The 20,905-nt window shown below is 44.9% G+C and overlaps 1 protein-coding gene and 1 long non-coding RNA gene across 4 annotated transcripts in view; both read right to left on the bottom strand.

Annotated features, from left to right (window-relative positions):
• syt6a (synaptotagmin VIa) overlaps window positions 1-18,182 on the bottom strand; it is a 49,219-nt gene extending 31,037 nt beyond the window's left edge. For all 3 annotated transcript variants that reach the window (XM_027011993.3, XM_081704319.1, XM_081704320.1), the window contains exon 1: window positions 17,793-18,182. In XM_027011993.3, coding sequence (XP_026867794.2) covers window positions 17,793-17,949 — 157 coding nt within the window. In that variant the 5' untranslated portion in view covers window positions 17,950-18,182. The remainder of the gene's footprint in view (window positions 1-17,792) is intronic.
• LOC118240556 (uncharacterized) lies at window positions 1,985-6,411 on the bottom strand. Its single transcript, XR_004775490.2, has 2 exons — window positions 4,378-6,411; window positions 1,985-3,429 (listed from the first exon to the last, which is right to left on the bottom strand). It is a non-coding gene; the product is annotated as an uncharacterized LOC118240556 (long non-coding RNA).
• Window positions 18,183-20,905: the final 2,723 nt, after the last annotated feature.

The raw sequence follows: 20,905 nt of genomic DNA, 5'->3' as shown, positions 1-20,905 counted from the left end.
TTGTGCACTTCTTGTAGGTATACGGCAGTGTTCTACTTCAACAGTATCTTGACCTCTGTCCTACTGTACAGGCTAGGACACATTCTATGAGTAGATGAGAGCACTTTTGTAAGTCACTCTGGATAAGAGCATCTGCTAAATTCTGTAAATGCAAATGTAAACTCCAACTTACTGAATGCAGGAGGAAGAGTCATAACAAGTTAGAAAAGTTTGATGATGTGAGTTCTGTTCTTTCAGCTCTACTCTGGTTCAGTTTTTGAATTGACTTTAATTTAACTGACTCCCGTTGACTTACAGATGTCCAAATGTGTTATTGAAATGCGAGGTTTCTCTCAGTCCCTAGAATTAGTAAGATTACAGCCAGAGGAACAGCCTTCTCCTATAAAGCCCCTCAGTTATTGAACAGCCTTCCAGCTTTGATCTGTGACTCAGACTTTCAACATTTTGTTAACTTGGTCATAGAGTTTTTGGTAATCTCAGCTGTTCAAAGTCAAATTTATTTGTATAGTGCTTTTTGCAACAGCTGTTGTCACAAAGCAGGCCCTGGCAGAGTGGTCCGGCCACTTCATGCTTTCACTTGAGTCGGTGATGATGATGATGATGTGGGCGAAACGCCATGTCTCAGAGAGCCCTCAGGAATGTGGTCACCCTCTGGCCCTGCCTTGTAGTCATGCTCTCCAGAATGCTAATACCCCATGCTAATCACCGGCATGTGTCTACCGATTATGGACTGTTCATGAGTAGTTCATCTTCACAACTACACTTTCTGTTATATCCGCATGTTGCTGCAGAGATGATGTTAACACCGGACCAGACATGCTAATACGTGATGAAGCATCTGAGACGACACCAGGAAGTCTCCTGGGGCTGCCAGCACATGAATTGATGGCTCCATATTCATCCACCCACTCCATCTATACAGCTCGCCTACCCTAGTCCCACTGGGAAAAGCTAATACCTTCACTGATCTAGCCACATGCACTGTATGTGATGGATTAAAGCATGGACCGGTCACAGACTGGGCTGCTCGAGGATTATGGGTTGGGTCTTGAGTCTTGGTCCTCCTGAGGTCTCTTCCTTAATTCCGACACAGGCTTTAGGGATCTGGACCCAGAAATTTGTAAAACTGCTTTGTGACAAACAAATTTTGACTTTAACCTGATCGCTGATGTGTCATCTAAGACATAGTGATTGAGATAGTGGTATAACATACAGCCAGAAGTGTTTGACGTGTGTATTTCGCCACATGGCATATATGTAGCTGTCTGGTGGGTTTAATGAGCAGTAAGAACACATTTCAGTGTCAATCAATCCAATTTTAGATTCTTTTTAGCCACTACAGTGTACTCTGTGAATTGTTGGATTGACTCTGTATATTGTTTAAGGTGAATGTTGTTGGTGTTAAAGGTTGGCAGTGTGAGAAATAGGGTGATCATCTCCCTAGGTGCAGAAATTGTTGGTTCTGATTCAGATATTAACATAAATTTTGGACAAAAGTTTATTTGATTGAGGTGGGATTATTGAGAAATTGAATCTCAAAAAACTGGTTACTCTCAATGCCTTGTATCTGGTTTAGATTTGAAAAAGATGCCGTTATTATTTTTGAAAAAATGTGATTGAAATGTGTAACACCTTTTCCTATCCAGTTGTCAGAATTTGGTTGCTGAGAGTCAAGGTTGTGAGTATTGGTGTATAAAAATGTAGTAAAATCTAATAAAAGTGTAGCATTTATGACATGTCCACTGATAAGTTCATGTTGAGAGGGAGAATAGTTGATTTGCTCCAGTTAGTAGAATAACTGGAGACTTGAATAGTCTGTAGAACTGACTAAAGGATTTTGCAGGAACAGTAATATATCATCTGGGTTTTCATTGAAGGCTTTCTCTGATTAGAAAGAAGTCAATGAGAGAGAGAGAGAGAGGGAGAGAGAGACCAGAGAATAAAAAGACAATTCTCTGTAGGTGTCCATCAAGCACAAAATTAATTGTTTTGTTTCTGCAGATTGCCAACAATGTTTATTATGTGCATTATTTGTTCTGTCCAAATATACTGTACTGAAGTCACTTCTACTTATAATTGGAGAATCAGAAAGATGAGTGAAAAAGCATAATGTAGCGGTTCCAGCAGGAACAAGCGAGAGGCAGATCGCAAATGCAGGAAACATTTATTAATGAGGGAAATATGAACACAGAGGGCAAAATGAACAGAGGCAAGGGGGTAACATCAAGGGTAAAATAATACACGAACGGAGCAAACAGAAAAGCAATGGCGACGACAGTACAACGAGACACATTCAAGCGGAACAGGTAAGATGCGGCAAGACCCAGAAACAGAGGCAGGAGATCAGGAAAGACATCGAGCGGGAACAAAAGGGCTACACGAGGCAGAGACAGGGCCAATAGGAGGAGCCAGAGACGACGAGACAGGACAGGAGACAGATGGGTGGACACATGGAGCAAAACAAAGACGTGGAAGCTGGGTTGGGGCAGGACTACAGACAGGGATCGTGGCAGGACCAGGGGCATAGATAGGATACGAGGCCAAACCCTGGACAGGTGCAGGAGTCAGGGCAGATTGAGGGATGGAAGTAGGACAGGGAAAGGGAGTCGGACCGGCAACGCGGCTGGAAGAGGAGGCGGGCATGGAGTTGGGAGAGGAAAGGAGAGGAGAGACGCTGGGAGTGGGAACCGGGACGGGAACAGAAGCGAGGACAGAGGTACGTATATTCCACACAACAGACACAGGAACGGGAACAAAATTCACAATCGGCATGGATGCAGGTACTGGGAAGGGCAAGGGAACACTAATGCCACCAGGCAGGGTAACAGGTTTCACTAGGGTAGTATAAACAGGCAGGGATGTATGGACAGGAACACAGACAAAACCGGGAACAGGAGCAGGCAAAACAGGAACTGAGGACACATTAGGAGCAGACTCTGGGGCAGTAAGGGGGGGCTGCCGCAGCAGCCTCAAGGGGCAGAGGAGGTACAGGAAGACCATATGGTGTGGACACAGGAACAGTAGGGGTCTGGGAGGCCCACAAAGAGGCCTTAAGGGGGACTGGCTTGCTACGACGTGTGGCCGCAGAAGTCCTAAACATCTTAGGATGCACATCTGTAGCAGCAATTAAGGGCACAGGAGAGTCTCGAAGAGTCACCATAGAGACTGGCCTGGTATGAGGTGCGAGGATGGGCCTAGGATGTGGCAGGGTTGGCAGGTCCTGACCTGCAGCTGTCCCAAACAATGGGCCAGGAAAGACCAGGGGACCAGCTTCTTCGGTCAACAGCAGGTCCGGGAGGCCCGCGGATGCGGGTATACCGACTGGCAGCACAGCAGGGAGGTCCAGGGGTGCGGCTTTGCCGGTCAGTGGTGGGTCCGGGAGGTCCGGAGGCAGGGCTACGCCAGTCAGCGGCGGGTCCGGGAGGTTGGCTACAGGAATGGATTTAACACAGGAAACAGGAACAGATTGAGTGACATCTCAGGCAACAAGAACAGGCCGGGAGGTCTCCGCTAGGCCAGGAACAGAACTGGCTGCATCCACTATGCCGGGAACAGGAACAGGAATGGAGGCATCCAGCATGTCGGGGACAACTGGATCAGGAAGGGTGGCGTGTCTCACGCCGGGGACAGGAACTGGACCAGGATGTGTCTTACACTGGGAACAGGAAGTGTGGCCTTCCTTATGCCAGGAAAAGGAATTGGCAGGGTGGTTTCCTCCACACCAGAGGCAGGAGCAGACAGGGTGTCCGGGATAGTGGTAGCTGCAGCAGGCTGCTTAGGTGCAGCAACCGGAGAAATGCCTGAGCACAGTGCTGGAGTATTATTACTGCCCAGTCGAGTGCTTTACCTCAGAGAAACGTCTTCAGAAACAATACCTTCACCAGCTCTGGGGGATTAGGGCAGGTCGGGTTCCGAAGGTATAGGCGGCCCTGCACAACGAATGTTCCTACCCTACCCATTACACTCACTTAGAGTTGCCATAAGTGAGTGTAGAGCCAAAGGTTTCCCATCTCTAAGCATAGAGAACAGAGCCTTGATGTAATCCATGTCTCCTTCTGGGAGCAAACCATTGTGCGAAGGTAGTTGGGCTGACGCAGATGAAACACAATGTGACTTAACATGGCCCTCCTGCTGCATTCTCGTTAGAGGTCAGTTATTCTGTCACAGTTCCAGCAGGAATGAGGCAAGAGGCAGAACGCAAATGCAGGAGGCGGTTTATTAAACAAGGGAAATACAAACACGAAGGGCAAAACAAACAGAGGCAAAGGGGTAACACTGAGGGTAAAATAATACACGACCAGAGTAAACGGAAAAGCAGCGGCGACGACGACAGCACAACGAGCATAATATAAACCTGACGGCAGGACCATAACTTACCAAAATATCCAACAAACTAGAAGACAAAACCAAGGGCTTAAATAAGCAGACCAATCAAGGATTAATCAGACACAGGGGAACATAACAGGGACAACCAAACACCGACTGGAACTGAGGAGCAGACGAGGGCGGAGAAAACGAAACCAAGGAATGGAACCAGGAAGTAAAGGAAAACAGACACGACAGGGAAATATTAAAACAGGGATGCTAAGAGGGAGCCAATCGTTACACTTGAAAAATAAAAATGTTCATCACTGTTTGGGCCATAGATATTTGCAATAGTTTTATGTATAAAACCAATATTATTATGTAGAATTTAATTTTGTTTTTTATTAGTTAGCATGAATATGCCTCTTTCTTTGTAACTGCAGAGATGCGGCTGAATTGTGGTGATTTCAGTTTGTAGTGGGTTATTTATATGTGTATATGGGTTATATAATTCAAATTTGGATAAACAAATATCGGCATTTAAATCAGTGAAGTGGAGCAGCAGCTTAATCTATTTCCTCTGTGTGCCAGTTCCACACATGTTCCACATTATAAGCTTGAGTAATGGCATCTTTGCAGGTTGGATTCAGCGGGGTATATCAGTGTTGTGCTGTGGGTGTGCGTGTGTGTGTGTATGTGTGTGTGTGTGTGTGTGTGTGTGTGTGTTGGTTTGCTGGAGTATGTGTATGCATTGGGTTGGATGCCTACTCTCCTGAGCATTGATGCATTGTGCTGTGTATGTAAACAGAGACACACCTCTGAGACCTGTGACACATGACAGTAATAATGTGCACTGGGGTGCACAGGACTGCAGTGAGACCGAATCCATTTACAGTGTGTGTGTGTGTGTGTGTGTGTGTGTGTGTGTGTGTGTGTGTGTGTGTGTGTGTGTGTGTGTACAACTTCAATTTTTCTATTATTTCAAATGAATCAACCTTTCAAATGTGTCTATTATTGTTGATTTTTGAATGGCCTGTATATTCTGTTGGGAATTCTGTTGGGACTTCCTATCCAAAACCATATTGGAGTGGTATAGTCAAAACAGTCTTTGGACAGGCATGTGATATGGGTCACATTTTGTTGACAGGGTATATATAATATCTGTTACATATATATTTAAATGAAACTGCTGTTTGTGTGGCTTTTTTTTTTTCTGACAGCAACACTAGCAGATGCAGAATTTTTTTTACCTTATTGTTTCAGTTTAAATGCAAAATGATGAAAATAAGAGAACCCTTTCAAACTGACATTCTGATGCGTCCTCTTTTGGTTTCAACAATAATAAATGAGAATTTCGTTTCAGTGTGACTGATTTAATCGACTTGTGGGTCAATTTAATTTTGAAACCATGGCAAATATTTGGAATAAGTTTGAGACTTATGCAGGTGAACTAATGTTGTACTGCATGGTGCTTACTCGAGGCTTTAAGAAGTCCCCGTTTCAGAAAATGTGCAATTCATATGAATTAACTTTAGAATTTAGATACGTAGCTCTGAACTCCACCTTGGAAGCTTTACTGAGGTGAGGAGCTTGATAAATAATTTGTGGTGTGCATGATGTGCTTGTGAATCATCTGAAGTCTTGCAGGCCACGTAAAAGCGAGATTTGTTTGATAAATGTCAGGCCAATGCATGGAGGTTATTCATTGCAATGCCCACGCAGACTAAAAAGGTTACAAAGTCAAAGAAAAGCGATCGGACATTTTCCACTTATTGACCCTGAAAGAGCCTGCATGGGAGTTTGTGTCAAAGCCCCTCTGTAGGAAGCCCAATACATTCCCAGCATGCGAATCGGTGGGAAGTTGTGATCTGAATAAGGTCAGGCATCACTGGAGACATTCTTGAGCACTATTCTCCTTTCTAATGAACACCCCTTTGTCGCTTCTGGCCCTGAAGATCAAGGCCAGGATCCAGGATCCTCTGAAGGGAGGGAGGCTCAGGGTCCTTAAGTCCTTAAGGCAGGATGTGTCTCCCCCTGAGGCCGTTCGGCCGAGCCCGTCCGGTCGTTCGGCCTCTGAGGAGGCTCAGGGTCCGTCGAAATCCGTCGATCTCTTAACAAAGCTGAACCGAGCCTGCGGTGCCTGGCAGAGGCGAGCGTGGAATGTCGAGGACACACTTTAAGAGAGGACATCAAGAAGAACCCTGAAACACCAGAGGGGAAAGACTACAGATTGCAGGCTATGAGATCTTTACATAGCACCAGTCTGGGAGGCCGTTCAGAGATTTCGCCTCTCTCTTCACACCACGACGTTTCACAGTTGTTTGCCAAGAGGACTTGGAACACTTGTCACTTCCCAGCATGCGAGCGACCAGATAAGTCTTCCACCATTAGCAGACATGATGGCATTCAAGGTGTTTTCTCATGATACGATGGTGCTGGTGGTCACATGGTACCTGTTCAAGTCTCCTTTGAGCAAATAAAGCAAGGCTCTTAAGTGACAGACACCATGGAGAAGGGCATGTCATAGAGCAGGCTGGACAGCAGGCCAGACGTATGCTGGCCACATGCTGGATGCATGCTGGACGCATGCTGAATGGATGCTGGACTTCTCATTCATATGTAAGTGATTCCATGTTACGCAAAGGGTTGCATATCCCGACATTCTTGACCAGTATTCCTAATCGACTTTTAACATTGGGAACTCACTATTAGCTTAAATGACGTGTTGGGTTTGGTCTGTGTGTTTTTAAAGCTCCCACCATAGTTCATTTCAAAAAACATTTTGACACATTGTTACGATGAACAACTCTGATGAGCGTTTTGAACTTTCCAGCAGGAATAATTTAAATATGACGTGTCTGTCATTGTGCCATGAAAACGTGATTCCACATCTTTATTGGGATTGGCTGTTTGATGCCCTGTGCTCCAAACATCACGTACGAGCCGTCAACATCAGGCCAGTGAGAATCTTCACTTCTGTTTTCTGAGAGGTTGGTCAACAGCCACAAGCATAAACAGCTACTGTGAAGCGAACTTGAGGGGAAATGTTCAAAATTTGCAACAAGGTTTGATCTTTCAACATTATGTGACAATGGAGAGATGTATATAACAACATTTATAATAACTATTATCATTATTATTTATATAGCACACTTTCATGGCAGTGTCATCTCAAAGTTTCAAATACTGCAGTAATTAGGTAAAAAAAAAATAGATTAAATACAATGGGATAAAATAAATGACAAGCAAATAAATAAAACTTCAACAAAGCCAATGGTCTTAAGTATTCTTAAACAGGTAAATGTACTGTGTCTTGTTGTCCAGGGTAACCCATTGCACAGATGGGACCTAATACACTCAAAGCTCAGTGACTTGTAATTTAAAGCCTGGTTTTGAGGATACTCGATGGATTTAAAGTGAGTGTGATGTGTGAGATGGAGGGATGAGAAAATATCTATAAAAATCCATAAGCATTCTTGAGCTGTAGCAATAATACATTTGTAAATGAGTAACGAATTTCAAAATAAATTCCCTAGATGATTGGAAAGCAATTTAAAGACAGTGAAACAAGAGTAATATGTTTGCATTTTTCATTAGTACTCTTGCAGCACAATTGTGGAAATACTTTAATTGCTAAATAATTTTTATAAAGTTCAGACAACAGAGCATTAGTTGTAATGAGATGTAATGAGTGCATGTATCGCTATCTCCGCATCAGAAACTGTGATCAGAAGACTAGAGCTGGTAAAAAAGGTCTTACAGATGGTATCAATATGTCTAGGTAGATAACTTAGCCAATCCTGGTCTCACTTAGCATGAACAAAACATCATCCAGTAAAACTAAACAAGCATGGCAGTGTGCCTATAATATGGATATATTTTGGCAACGTCTTTAGATTGTTAAACACATAGCCTCTTTGTTAAATGAACAAAACAACCTTTAAAACAACCGTTTAACAGTGTCGTGCTGTTTAATAGACGTAAATATTCATAGGAGTCAAGTTCAAACACGCACGGCCCCGACGTGATGTCCTAAGTCACCAACACCATTTTAGTTTGCCGGGGTAAATACACTCCACCTGTTATATACGGCCCATCCTACCCCAGAATGAGGTAAACAATGAGCGCCTGGTTAATTGGAATAAAAAAATCAACACCCAGAAAAAATGACCTTTTCTTCTTAGTGGGAGAAATGACAGGAAAGGATACTCTGTGTACAAGCTAAATTAAGACATAGATTCCTTTTGCAGGAAGTTTTATAAAATCAGAAAAAAAAAAACAGCAAAATATGTCTCCTTTAAGTCTCCACTTTACTGTGAGCCTTTGGATAGATGGACACATTGTAGGGTTTTACCTCTTTGTCTGTATATTATGTTTTTTCCTCTATGCCAGCTGATTCCAGCTTGACCCAAAATATAGCGTTTTACAAGGAATGAGAAAGAGAGTATGAGAGCATGTGAGTGAGAAAGTGTGAAAGAAAGTGAAAGAGAGGGACCTGCTTGTCAGCAGCAATCCAGTATTTTCTATCTAGCATGAACCCCAGTAAACTGATTTAAAGTGAGTGACGTGTATCAGATTCGGGCAGCAGAGGACCTTGGCAATGGTATCTTACACACTATAAATGTTTGTTAAACATTTCACAGTGATTTGGCCTTCCTTGCCTAAATACTGGAATATGACTCTATATTTTTCAATATACTGCAAAAAAAATAATAAAATCTTTTTTGTCATCACTATGCCTGATGGCTGTAGAACCATATCTTAGAGCATAATTAACTTGATTGATTGATAAGTGTACCAAGAGCGCAGAAGACTGAATTAAATATTCATGGTACACCCAGACACTTCCTCAACTCTCCCTTGCCAGAATCCTTTTGCTCAGAAAAAGGGTTCAGGCAAGCAGACATGCAGATGGACAGAGAATCCGAAGGACCTGCAGACAGACGTGCAGCTAGACAGATTGAGACGGCTAGGCGGTCAGGCACATGGACAGTGGGGGTCAGGCATTTCTCCTCCTGCTGCTCATGCCCATGACTGCTTAACATGCAGGGCATGACCCACACAGCCTCTCTCCATCGCAGACGTCTAATGGATCGAGAATTCCCGCTGTAATTTCCCTCCATGCACATAACAAATTTGCTAATTGCTCAATTTTTGCCTGTCGATCTCAGGCGGGAGCGACGTGGTCTGAGAGGGTGTGTGTTTGGTCAGGAGTGCTCTTCACACTGAATTCACTCCACATCGCTGTTGTGCTCAGGTGAATGCAGAGTGGGCACTTTTTTTTTTTTTTCTCGTTCAAGTGCGGTCCCTGGTTAAGATAAACAGTGCATCTGGTTTTGTTAGAAAGTGAACGCTGGTGTTTAGCAGCGTGAATAGGCAGAACAGAAAATAAACCTCGCTTTGCCTCCATTACGCTGACGCTGCTGCTCTCCACGGCCACGCATCTCACGGCCCTGTGACAGGAAACATCCAGGCACCGTCGTGTGAGAACAACACTCCTTATCATGTACCTAATTACATGCACCAGTGCAGATTTCCTTGTACACAGAAGCAATCATCTGGGCTGGGATTAAACATTCGTGAAGCGTTCTCTGGGCCCCTCATTTATAAGATGGTGTCTTCTGTGCTTGAAGACCACAGTCACAGAATAATGAAATCACACTCAGTCACGGGTGACAGAGAGCTCACAGACTGGAAAATCTATGGCACCGAGCTGAATTAGGGTCAAGATGGCTGCACACAACTTATCGAGCAATTTCTGCCTGATATGATGCACAATAAGTGTGGTCTGCTGGGTGGGTGGGGGTGATGGCACTCCACTATAATGATCCCAGGGCCTATTGACTGATCATGAGTGAGATCCAGACCTAATCAGCTCTGAGTCTGTAAGCCATGCGAGACGGGTGAGTTCAGAAAGCACAGAGGCACTTTATCTGCTGTTGCATAAAGATTAATTGCCACATTAAAGGACTTTCTATTACTCATATTCTTGTCTTCCCATCGACAAAAATAGAATAAAGGCTTGTCAAAACCTTTTCAGAGTTATAGACTTGAAATAAAAATATCTACACCCCATGTCTACATGTACTTTTTTTCAATATAACAAGGAATTTGCAAGTTCAATTTTTGATCTCCTGTTGAACAGCAACCAGAAAAGGACAATGATTGTTTGATTGTTGATCATTTAGTTTAAAGTGATATTTCACTTGGTTTAAAAAATTGTTGGTACAGATACAGAGCAGATAAGTAAACAGTTTAAAAGAGGATTTCATGAATTGTTGCATTTTGTTTTTGCTAAACTACCAATCCATTCATTTTCAAAAAATGCATTATGAAGCTGAATATTAGCTAATGTTAAACTATATTTTCAGTACAACAAAAATATAATAATTAGGTCTGTCTTTAAAAGTCCAAATTAAGAAAAAGTGATTTTGAAGTTAAAATGTTTTCATGATTTTCAAGTTAAAATGTAAAATGTAGTGTTTTACTTCTCAAAAACACTAATTTAGAGCTGTGTTAAATATTAAACTAATTGCCAGGCTTTGTGTCCTTCTAGTTATCAAACTGTGAGTCTCAAATAAAACTATCCAGATGGATTTACAATGTGCAGTTTGCCATTCCAGAGTCATTTTCTATAAAGTAACACTAACCTACTTATTTCTTACACGAAGCAATTATTAGCTACAGTGTTTGGATGAGGTAATTTCTGACAAGGATCACTGAGTTAACAGCTAATTAGGAAAATCTGGGGCATCTTAAAGTGTACCTGTTCTTTAAAGAGCAAGGTGGTCAGGAACTGAATGTACACATAACAGAAGTCTGTTCCAAATAGATTAGCTAATTCCTCCCACTGGGGTCCCAGACATGTGATGGCTATCATCTGGATTTAGTTCATACTGTGGCCAGACAAGTACAACCTCTTGGTGTCCTCCACAGTTAACTAAAGGAACTTGGTAGAACTATAAGACAGGTCATTGGTATACTGCAATGATAGCACACCATCCCTGTGTCTCTGTCTTCTTGCTCCATTGTCACTAAAGATTTGCACATGAGAAGAAGTCACCTGACTGACTTATCTGAGATGGACCTGGTAATCTAATTGATTATTGGCAGAGCTTTAGAACAAGCAATAGTCATGTGAAAGAAAGGGGGTGAAGTGATCCAGTTCTATGATCAATATATCTTATTTTTTTTAAACATCCATCCTCTGGGGATTGTGGTAATTGTTTCCTGCAACTCAAACAGGGGTCCCAGCGAGCAACTTAACTTCAGAACTACTGCCTCACACACTAGACGGAACGACCTTCCCAGGGGCTTTATGAGGAAGTCCAAAAAAGAACCAGCTGGTCACAAAGACAACGCGTCAATAGACTCGAGTGACAGTTTGTGTCCTCAGTCCTTTCTTTGTGTCCATGGCCCTCTTTGATTCCGGAGTTTAGTAATTTCACTTTGCCAACGTGATCCAGCCACTGCCTTTTCGCTACCGGTCACCACAGCCTGTGTCCGTAGAAACAGGGCCACAGGAAAAAGTATTATCACACACATCCCTGACTCCAACTTCATTACTTTCACCATCAGACATTCCTGGTCTTTAAATCACCTGTTTGTAAGTTCATCCTGGGACCACTGCAGCATGATCCCTTTATATTCTTGGCAGATTTCGTAGAAATCATTCTGCTCAGTATTTGCCAGGGAAACGAAAAATGGAGACCTGAATTCCTGTATTGATTATAGAGGACTTAACACTTGCTCTGTAAAATTCCATTATGGCCTCTGGTCCCTGGAACGATTGAACTCTGGGGTTCCCAGTGCTGCAACAAATTAGATCTCTGGAGCAGGTATAACCTCATTGCACCCAAGAGGGGAATGAATGGGAAAAATTCTTTCTTGGTTACATGACAGGCCTGGATGTGTCAGACTGAAAGCCACAGGGTGGACGTTGCCCTCTCATAGCTATTACCCAAAACCACTAAAGACCTGCAGCACTTCCTGAGATTGGCTAATTTCTTTTGATGCTTATCTGAAGTTTAGAAAGCACAGTGAGTCCCTCAACTCGTTGCTCAGGTGTGGGACCATTCCTGTTCTAAAGACACAGAGAAATGTTTGACTTATTCCATTTTTCCTCCAGGAAGCTGCTTCTGCCAAACCTAATTACACTGGCAATCTGGAGCTGGAGGGGGCATGGGAACCCTGCATTGTCTGATGATTCACTTGAATCTCGAGTACATCGAGGCCTCTTAAAGGCTTAGTCCCAGGCAAGCTTTCTTCCTGCTTCCAGCTTCTTATTAAACAGGATCCCAGACAGGGGTTCTGCAAGGGATTTTGGGCCCCATGAAATGACATTGTATTGGGTACGACCATATAATATTCTCATACTTTTCTAAGGTCCCTGTCAATAATAGGCCCTTAGAATCATTCTAACCCCACCCTCTCCCCACCTCCCTTGGCACCCCCTGATTACAGAACACAAAGCCAACGCTGTCTTCGACGTCAACAAAGCGCATAACCCTCACACCAACCAAGAGACAATCGTAGCAGACTCATGCATCTTGGCACCTGTGTTTTTTTGTTTGGTTTTTTTTTTGGGGGGGGGGCTGGAAATGGATATTTCTCAGTGAAGCACAAAAGCCTGCGCTATCTGAATGTCCCCACAGAAAAACGACAAGTGTCACTGGTGCTGAAGTAGAGGTGAGCGAACAACACATTCACCAAAGGACATCCAGGTTGAACTGCATGGCACAAAAAACACCCGAGATCCACCAGTGGCCCAATTGGGTCCAAGACTGGAATGTATATATGTGCATATCTTTGTTCTAGCACAGTGTCAAGATCAATTTACAATTCCTGTCAGGTATCTGCTTAATAGCTAATACCAAACTGCCTTACTGATTCCTTTAAGGCTCTTAAAACCAGCCCGCAAACCACACCCCACTCTAAGACCTGTGTTAGACCTTCCCTCTCATAGACATTTTCTCATCCTGCTTCGGTGCTCCTAGGAAACTCTTCAAAGCCCACCTCACCCTGCCTGCTGGTGCCCCTGTCGTGTCCTGACATCATTTGCGCTCATCCTCGTCTCATCGGCACCGCTGGCTCGCCTGCGCTCGTTTGAGAGACGTATCCCAGCGGGCCCTCCAAATGGCACTTTAAAAGAAAACACAGCTTTCCGAGCGCAACAGATTCCAGGAAATGGGAGAAGATAACGTCTCTAATGACGATGGATTGCCACCAGGGCAGATGTGCTCTCTGTGCTGCAAGAAGCGACATGTCTCTTACCCCAGCATGAAGCTGAGGAAACGACTGCCAGACGGGGCAACTCATTTGCATTACACTGACACAGAACATCTCACACTCCATCACACCCCTTTCAATGTATCCATCAGTGACAATCTAGGTTACATGGCATTTTGTGTGGGTTTCATACAGTTAGCGCTGCTTTACTCGGATTCAATATCATTTTATGGTACCTCAAAAGCTTTTTTGTGTTTAATGGGAATGTTGATAATAATAATGTTTATAGCAAAGAGCAGATTTCAAGAGTGTCTATATGAGCTTTGTTGTAGCGCTTAACAGTGAACCGCTGCTGACTGGCTGTGGCCTTCCAGCGCAGCTGTACTTGATACTAATTTGGTCTTTCAAGTATGCAATGTTCTCCACCAATTAGTGCAGAAGGTGTCGCAAATGCTACCATGCCCTTCATTAATCTGTCACACAATTACCCTCCAGCTTTTGTTGAAGGGGTCTGGGCTCACGCCGCTATTGCAGTACATGGGAGTGGCACATCGACACCAACAGCACAATACGATTTTCCTCCTGCGTGATCCACCCGTAGAGGGAGGAAGGGGTGAACGTGCACTGGCAGTCTGAGGGAAACAGTCTGGTTCCTAAATCGGACATCAGCGTATCTTATGGCTCGAGGCGTACGGTGGGTTTGGGTGTTGATGCAGCGTCTCTCCGACACAAATCCCTCCTTCCCACATCCCCTTCACCTCCCAGCGAGCACAACCGTTGCTTAAGCTGTCCCACCTTAGCTACACTGGCTCCCGCAGGGCTTTGTACCGCATGAAGCAAAATCAACAAGCTGGACACGCAGGGACACGAGAGCTGCTCTGGGACACAAAGACGGTGACGCCCGAACCAGCAGCACCGCACAGCCTGCTGGAAGAAACTTTATACTGTATAACTGGTATTCCACCTAGTCACTTTATTGTGAAAGAGACAGGATGGGTCAGCTTCTGCAAATACAAACAAAACCACTGAAGGGTTATTGCTCGTGCTAAAAAATATCAGAGCCATCGTGAGTCCTGCAATGTGAGCTGCACCCAGATTTATTTTCAAAGCATGCAAGAAACTGTGACAGATTGGAGTAAAATAAAGGTAACCTATGTAAACTGATTTTTGGCCACATATGTGAGGTTGAACTGTACATTAATGGTAATATATACAAAACTAGCTTTGTGATACATAGAGTTTTAGCAGCTGCTAAATCAACAGACAGGGTTCTTGTTTAATATTAATATTTTCTCTCTTCCTGGGAACACACTCCTTACAGGTGAAATGACCCTGTGTTCCTCAGCTGAAGAGGCGATACCGCTGAATCACTGAGAAGTGCCTGGCAGGACAAATGCATCAGCTAAATTAAACAATGAATAAGGTGTCGCTCAGAAAGAGACGGCTGAAGTCGGAGAGAGTCCTGGTGCCTGCACCGAGCAAAGCAATTGCTTTTCCTCAGGTCCGAGAATTATGCATCCGCCTTTCAAGGCTATTATTCACAGCCTCGTCTCCCTGGACCAGATGACCCATTCATTGGAAAGAGTGTTTGATTTTAACCTGTGGTTTATCTGCCAGCCCAGGCGGGGCCATGCACGGCTGCAGCATGTGGTGACTGTCTCAGCAGGGACCGAGGAGTACAGGATTGGCCAGTACAGCTATTCATGTGTGGAGCGCATACGCTTGCATATCTGTGCATCTGCTAATGTATCTCTGTCTGGCTGTGCTTAAATCAAACAGACTGCTCTCTGGTCATCTCTCTCCTGTCAAAGGCTGGGTGCCCCCGCCCCCTGACTCGGCCCCCAACCCCGCGCGTGTCCTCCGCTGCCACGGTAACAATTACCCTGGTGTCACAAAAGACACATAATAATCATGTAAATTAGCCTCTGCTGCTGCTGGGCTTGTTTTGCTGTCAAATCAGCGCCGCCAGCATCGCGGCAACTGGGTATTATCGCCCGTCGCTGGACTGGCTGTTAGCCGATTCTAGAACTTTTTGGTGCTGGAAGTGGTAGGTCCATAAAAGAAGCAGGATAAGGTTTTGTGTGTGTGTGTGCGTGTGCGTGTGCGTGTGCGTGTGCGTGCGTGTATGTGCGTGTGCGTGTGTGCGTGTGTGTGCACATGCACATTACTAAAATCTTATTTTTTAGCTCGTGTATGTTTTTTGTTTGGGGGAGGAAGGTTCAGCTTCATTGTCGTACATTCCAATTGATGTTCTCTTTGCACTTGTCTTGAAGTCCCCCCTGTAACGAGCCATATGAAACACCGGCGGGAAGCTGGGATTAATAAAGTCCGATCCGAGCCGGAGAGAATGAGTCATGACCTGACAGGAGCCAGTGTTACAACCCTGAACTTCCCCATGCGATTAGTCATCAGTCAGTCCGGATCGTTTGTGGGTTCCTTCATCATTAAGGACCGTCTGGGTTTGGAATCTGGCAAGACCATTCCTGTGGAGTGGAGGGGAGGGCTGCTACGATTACACTGTGAGCATTTCCCCTGCAGGTGCCGGGATTATCCTGGGATTATCCATGGCGTCCCTGTATGGCAGGTATGCTATGGCACACAGCCGCACAAAAACCCCTCATTCTGGTTGGCGTTCAGCCTTTTGAGAGCAGCTTCAAAGTCATTTACAGCACCTGTTCTCACGCAGATGCCTTGTTAATTACTAGGTTTTTATTTGAAAGTTGCATTAGGGCTATTATTGGTTTTGTTTGACAGGCTGGGCATAACAAGACCGTACTGGGAGGGAGCAATTGCCCATGTCCTATCAGCAGCACGATAAAGAGAGAAACACTGCCTCCTGTAGCTGGAGACACGGCAGATTTGTTCCCGGCTTTGGTGCCGCCGATAGAAACCTCGGACCCCATTTTCTTACAACCGAATGAAATGCAGTGTAAGCAAAACTGGTTCAAATGCACCAGACAACAGAGTGATGCTACGCAGTGTATCTTCAAACAGAGGAAGAATTTTTGAGTTTCTCAACCCGGAAAGCAGCTCAGAGTCTGTGTTTCTGGGCATGGCGTTTTCCACCAGAGACGCCGGAGAGGGGAGGGACGTGCCTTGGGCACTTTGACATTTTCGGCGGGGATCAGGTGATCCGAGACGAGCCTGTGCCGGTGCACTAAATCTCTCGTAAAACTGGAGGATGTGCCACTGTTTAGCCCTCGTGCGGCACTGCTGCCCACTGCAATGCCAATAACACGCCCTGGCATTTTGCGCTCCCCCCAGCACAACACCTCCCCCCCCCCCCCCACCCCCAGCTGGCCTGCTCAGCCTAACACAGAGTGACGCGAGACTTTAGTCCATTTCCGCGTGACACACCGAGGCTCCATCTTCATACCTTAGGGAGGCTGCGGGCAAGGGGTCGGCTTTAAAAAAATACCCGCTGTTCTGAACGTCAATCTAGCGCCGTCTGAGAAATGATTTAGCTCTAGCAGACATGATCTTGTTTACCTCCACAAGAGAGTTACGAAGGCCTGTGCAAGGAGAATTATGGACACGTTCACATTCCTGCAGGCTGCTACTTTTTGCTATTCCATACTTACTCCCAAAGGCAAATGTAGCACATATTTATGAAGTATGTTGTCCTTCATACACACACAGACAGTTATATTGAAAACCACAGAGAGAATAACACATTTTTACAGCCATTCAGGCTGTAGCATGAAAAAAAAGCAATTTCATGGAACTTCCCATTAATGTCAGGGCATTGGAATTATTGTATGCCACCTATCATCTACATAGACAAGTTACCTTATTCCAGATATATTTCTTTGCCCTCTGCCCTAGGGACATAAAAACTCATTAAAGTTCCTATTTGTATGGAAAACAATTATTAACCCCAGTATGGGACATGTACCTAATGCACGTCCTGTACTGGACTCCCCCCCCCCCCCCCAACTAAAGTTAGTCCTCACAAGGCATTTTCGTCAAACATCAGCCCAGCTGACACGGGCAGTTTGTCCCACAGTGAGGGATCCTGCCCTAAAGACTGATAAGATCGAGCACTGCTGCATAAAACATACTATAATACTTATCTCTTACACTGGATGAATTCATATGGCATCCATCCGTATGTATCATTAAAAAAACATTATAGGGAATTTTTTTGTTATCATTTTACACCATGTCTATACAGTTTCTAAGTATAAAAAGGTAAAAATCTAAACTATAAGTTAAAGCAGCAAGAACAGGACACCACAATAAATGGATAAATAACTGACCTGGTTGGTCAACACCGTAGTCCTGTCTGGAAATCAGGAAGAGGAACTCCTCGCAGGTGTCGCGGTCCACCAGCGGGCTGTCCTGGGTACAGAGGTTGGCTATGAGGACCACTGCCTTCTGACACACAATGCCATGCTCCTTCTCCACGGCACTCATGCTCCCAGATGCATTGTCCACGCGACGGGCTTGTCCGCAGGGATGCGCACGGGCGCGCTCGCACCCGCATCAGGGCTCGCGCGCTCTCTCTCAAGTGAATGTCTGTGGGCACAAGGAGAGTCTCCTGGAACAGAAGTTGGGTATGTGCATTTGTCTGTGTGGGTGCGTGTGTGGGTGTGTGTGTGTGCATGCGTGCGTGCATGCTTGTGTGTGTGTGTGTGTGTGTGTGTGAGTGTGTGTGTGGGTGTGTGTGTGTGTGTGTGCAGAGTGCATGTTAGAGGGTGTGGGCTATTTATCCAATAATTATATGTATGTGTGTATGTGTGTGTCAGTGTGTCTGAGTTTAATGATTCATTTGTGCCCTCAGGTATTCCAGAGACAGGATTATTACATCACATTAAATGTGGAGCTCGGCAACAGAAATTCAGCAGATGAGCCCAACGGTGCGTGAGGCAGGCGGCGGGTAGTCGTGTGGACTGGAGTGTGTGTGTCTCTCCTGTCCCTGACAGCAATCCATGATGAAAAGTCCCCCATTCTCACTGGTGGGCTTGTTTTTCTCAGGTTGAGCCATCCCCCTGCGCCTGTGTCTCCTGCCAACCCTCTCCCCAGAGTCCTGCACCCTGCACTGAACATGTGTGTGTGTGTGTGTGTGTGTGCGTGTGTGCGTGTGTGCGTGTGTGCGTGCGTGTGTGCGCGTGCGTGTGTGCGTGCGTGCGTGTGTGCGTGCGTGCGTGTGTGCGTGTGTGCGTGTGTGTGCGTGCGTGTGTGTGTGCGTGCGTGTGCGTGCGTGTGTGTGCGTGCGTGTGTGCGTGTGTGCGTGTGTGCGTGTGTGTGTGCGTGTGTGTGTGCGTGCGTGTGTGCGTGTGTGTGTGTGTGCGTGCGTGTATGCGTGCGCATGTGTGTGTGCGTGTGTGTATGCGTGCGCATGTGTGTGTGCGTGTGTGTGCGTGCGTGTGTGTGCGTGCGTGTGTGTGTGTGTGTGTGTGTGTGTGCGCGTGTGTGCATGTGGGTGGGTACAAACTCATTATCCACAATGCCATTAAAATATCATTGTCTTCATCTAGTGCCTCTTTGTTTGCTGTTGAATAACAGCCCTAAAAGTAGCTAGCGTGGCTTTGTATGGTTTAAGAGTACAAGTGGTTAGAAATGATTGATGGAGTAACAGAATTTAGGTCTATTTACAGACATGTGCTGCATCTGATATGATGCCCATTCTTTTAATGGCTGGCTTATAGCTGATCTATTTATGGTTAGATGTTGTATCATCATGCAGTAATCCAACAGTCAGTGATTTTCAATGAATCAATGAATTTTCAAAGACCAAATCCAGATTATGTTTATAGCATGCAATACATCAGTCTGCAAAAATTAATGAATTTTTGAATGATCTAAATCACTGAACCGTACATGGTACTAAATGTCATATGCCAAAAAAAACCACATTTGACAGCCACCAGCCAGAAACTTTGCTTTTATAACCATCTGCTCTCTGTGGTTTGTGGGTGCTGGTATCCATGTCCCTGAGAGACATCTTGTGTGTCCACAACTTGTGTGTCCACAACTTTTCCCAACACTTCATTATCCAGTTTAATCAAACCGGTAGAATCTGCACTTTTATTCCCCTAATTCCCTTATATATCACACTCAACCAATTTGTCAGAACAGTGAAATTCTGCACTCCTTTAAATCTGCTACGGATTTTTAGATGAAATATGTAGCAATTTAATTTAATTCTAGGAAACAGAATCAATGTATAGGAATCCTTGATCACCAGTCTGGTCATAGGTTTTTGGATGATTAATTTTAGGTTCTGTGAAAGTTGTGTTAGCTTTGTAAGATTGAAGAAATGGGTGCTGGCAAGATTTATGCCTCCTTTCCCAGCAAATATGAGGGAAACGCTGCCTACGCGATCTTGTTCCTTCACTCCAGTTGGTCTACAGGAGATTCCATCAAGACTGTACCTGCTCATTCCATGTTTCACAATGAATGCAGGTTAATGGCAGACTCTTCTCAACCTGGTAGCAAACTGTCCAGGCCTTCCTTCTTCAGAAAGGTGACTACCTTTTCTTTTCACGGACAGTTTTCCCTGTTCCAGCTGTGCCTCATCGCTAGAGGATTCCCAGTGGCATGTTTCGTGCTTTAAGCCTATGGTTATGCCATGCGAAGAGATACATAAATGTACAATTAGGTAAAATGTATTTCACAGCAGGACATAATTACAGATCTTTATTAGAAATCACTGTGTCAGTAGTAGACATTAAGTCTTAACATACTGAGTCACACACAGTTTTCTTCTTTTTTTTTTCCACCGTAGGGGCATTAATCAATTGCCGCTCTATTTGTGAGTGGCTCCCAGACACCGTACAGTTGCCGCAGTGACGGGGGGGAAGTGCAGCTACAACCTGAGGTCAGATGCTTTGTTTGCAGGCACCGCAGGAGGAGCAGGCTGAAGGCAGTGCCATTACAACCTGTATGCCCCCCCGGGACTACGTGAACTTCACCTGGTGCACCTCCGGAGAGAGTGGCAATCTTATAGAACCCGGGAGTGCCGGGAGCCACAAGTGGAGTCCGCTTTGTGTCACCAGTAACAAACAAGGGGGCGTGATGGTTCCCACCTAAAGATCAGACATGAAGTAAAACGCTGTTGTAGCATCAGGACAAGCAGGAAAGAAAAATGTTTCACTACTGTATAGTTCAAATGTTTGCTACGTATGTTATGTGCCAATGCCGTCGCATTAGCTTACAGGAATACCTTTCCCTTGACTGGTCTGAACTGGTTTGTGAATCGTCAGAGATGACATGCATTAATAGCTCTGGCAGAGAAACACAGTTTGTTGACAGGTCAGTCGTTCACGCTCTGCTGCACATCTGACCACGTCCTCTGGCTGTCCGTCTTCCCCTGTCACTTTACATCTCTGGCATCACAGCGTGATCCTACAATTCAACTTTATTCAAC

The sequence above is a fragment of the Electrophorus electricus genome, chromosome 21, assembly GCF_041902795.1.
Source record: "Electrophorus electricus isolate QZ-2024a chromosome 21, ASM4190279v1, whole genome shotgun sequence".
NCBI classification, from domain to species: domain Eukaryota; kingdom Metazoa; phylum Chordata; class Actinopteri; order Gymnotiformes; family Gymnotidae; genus Electrophorus; species Electrophorus electricus.
The sequence above is the reverse complement of the archived record's forward strand: the minus strand, read 5'-3'. Positions and strand labels throughout refer to the sequence as shown.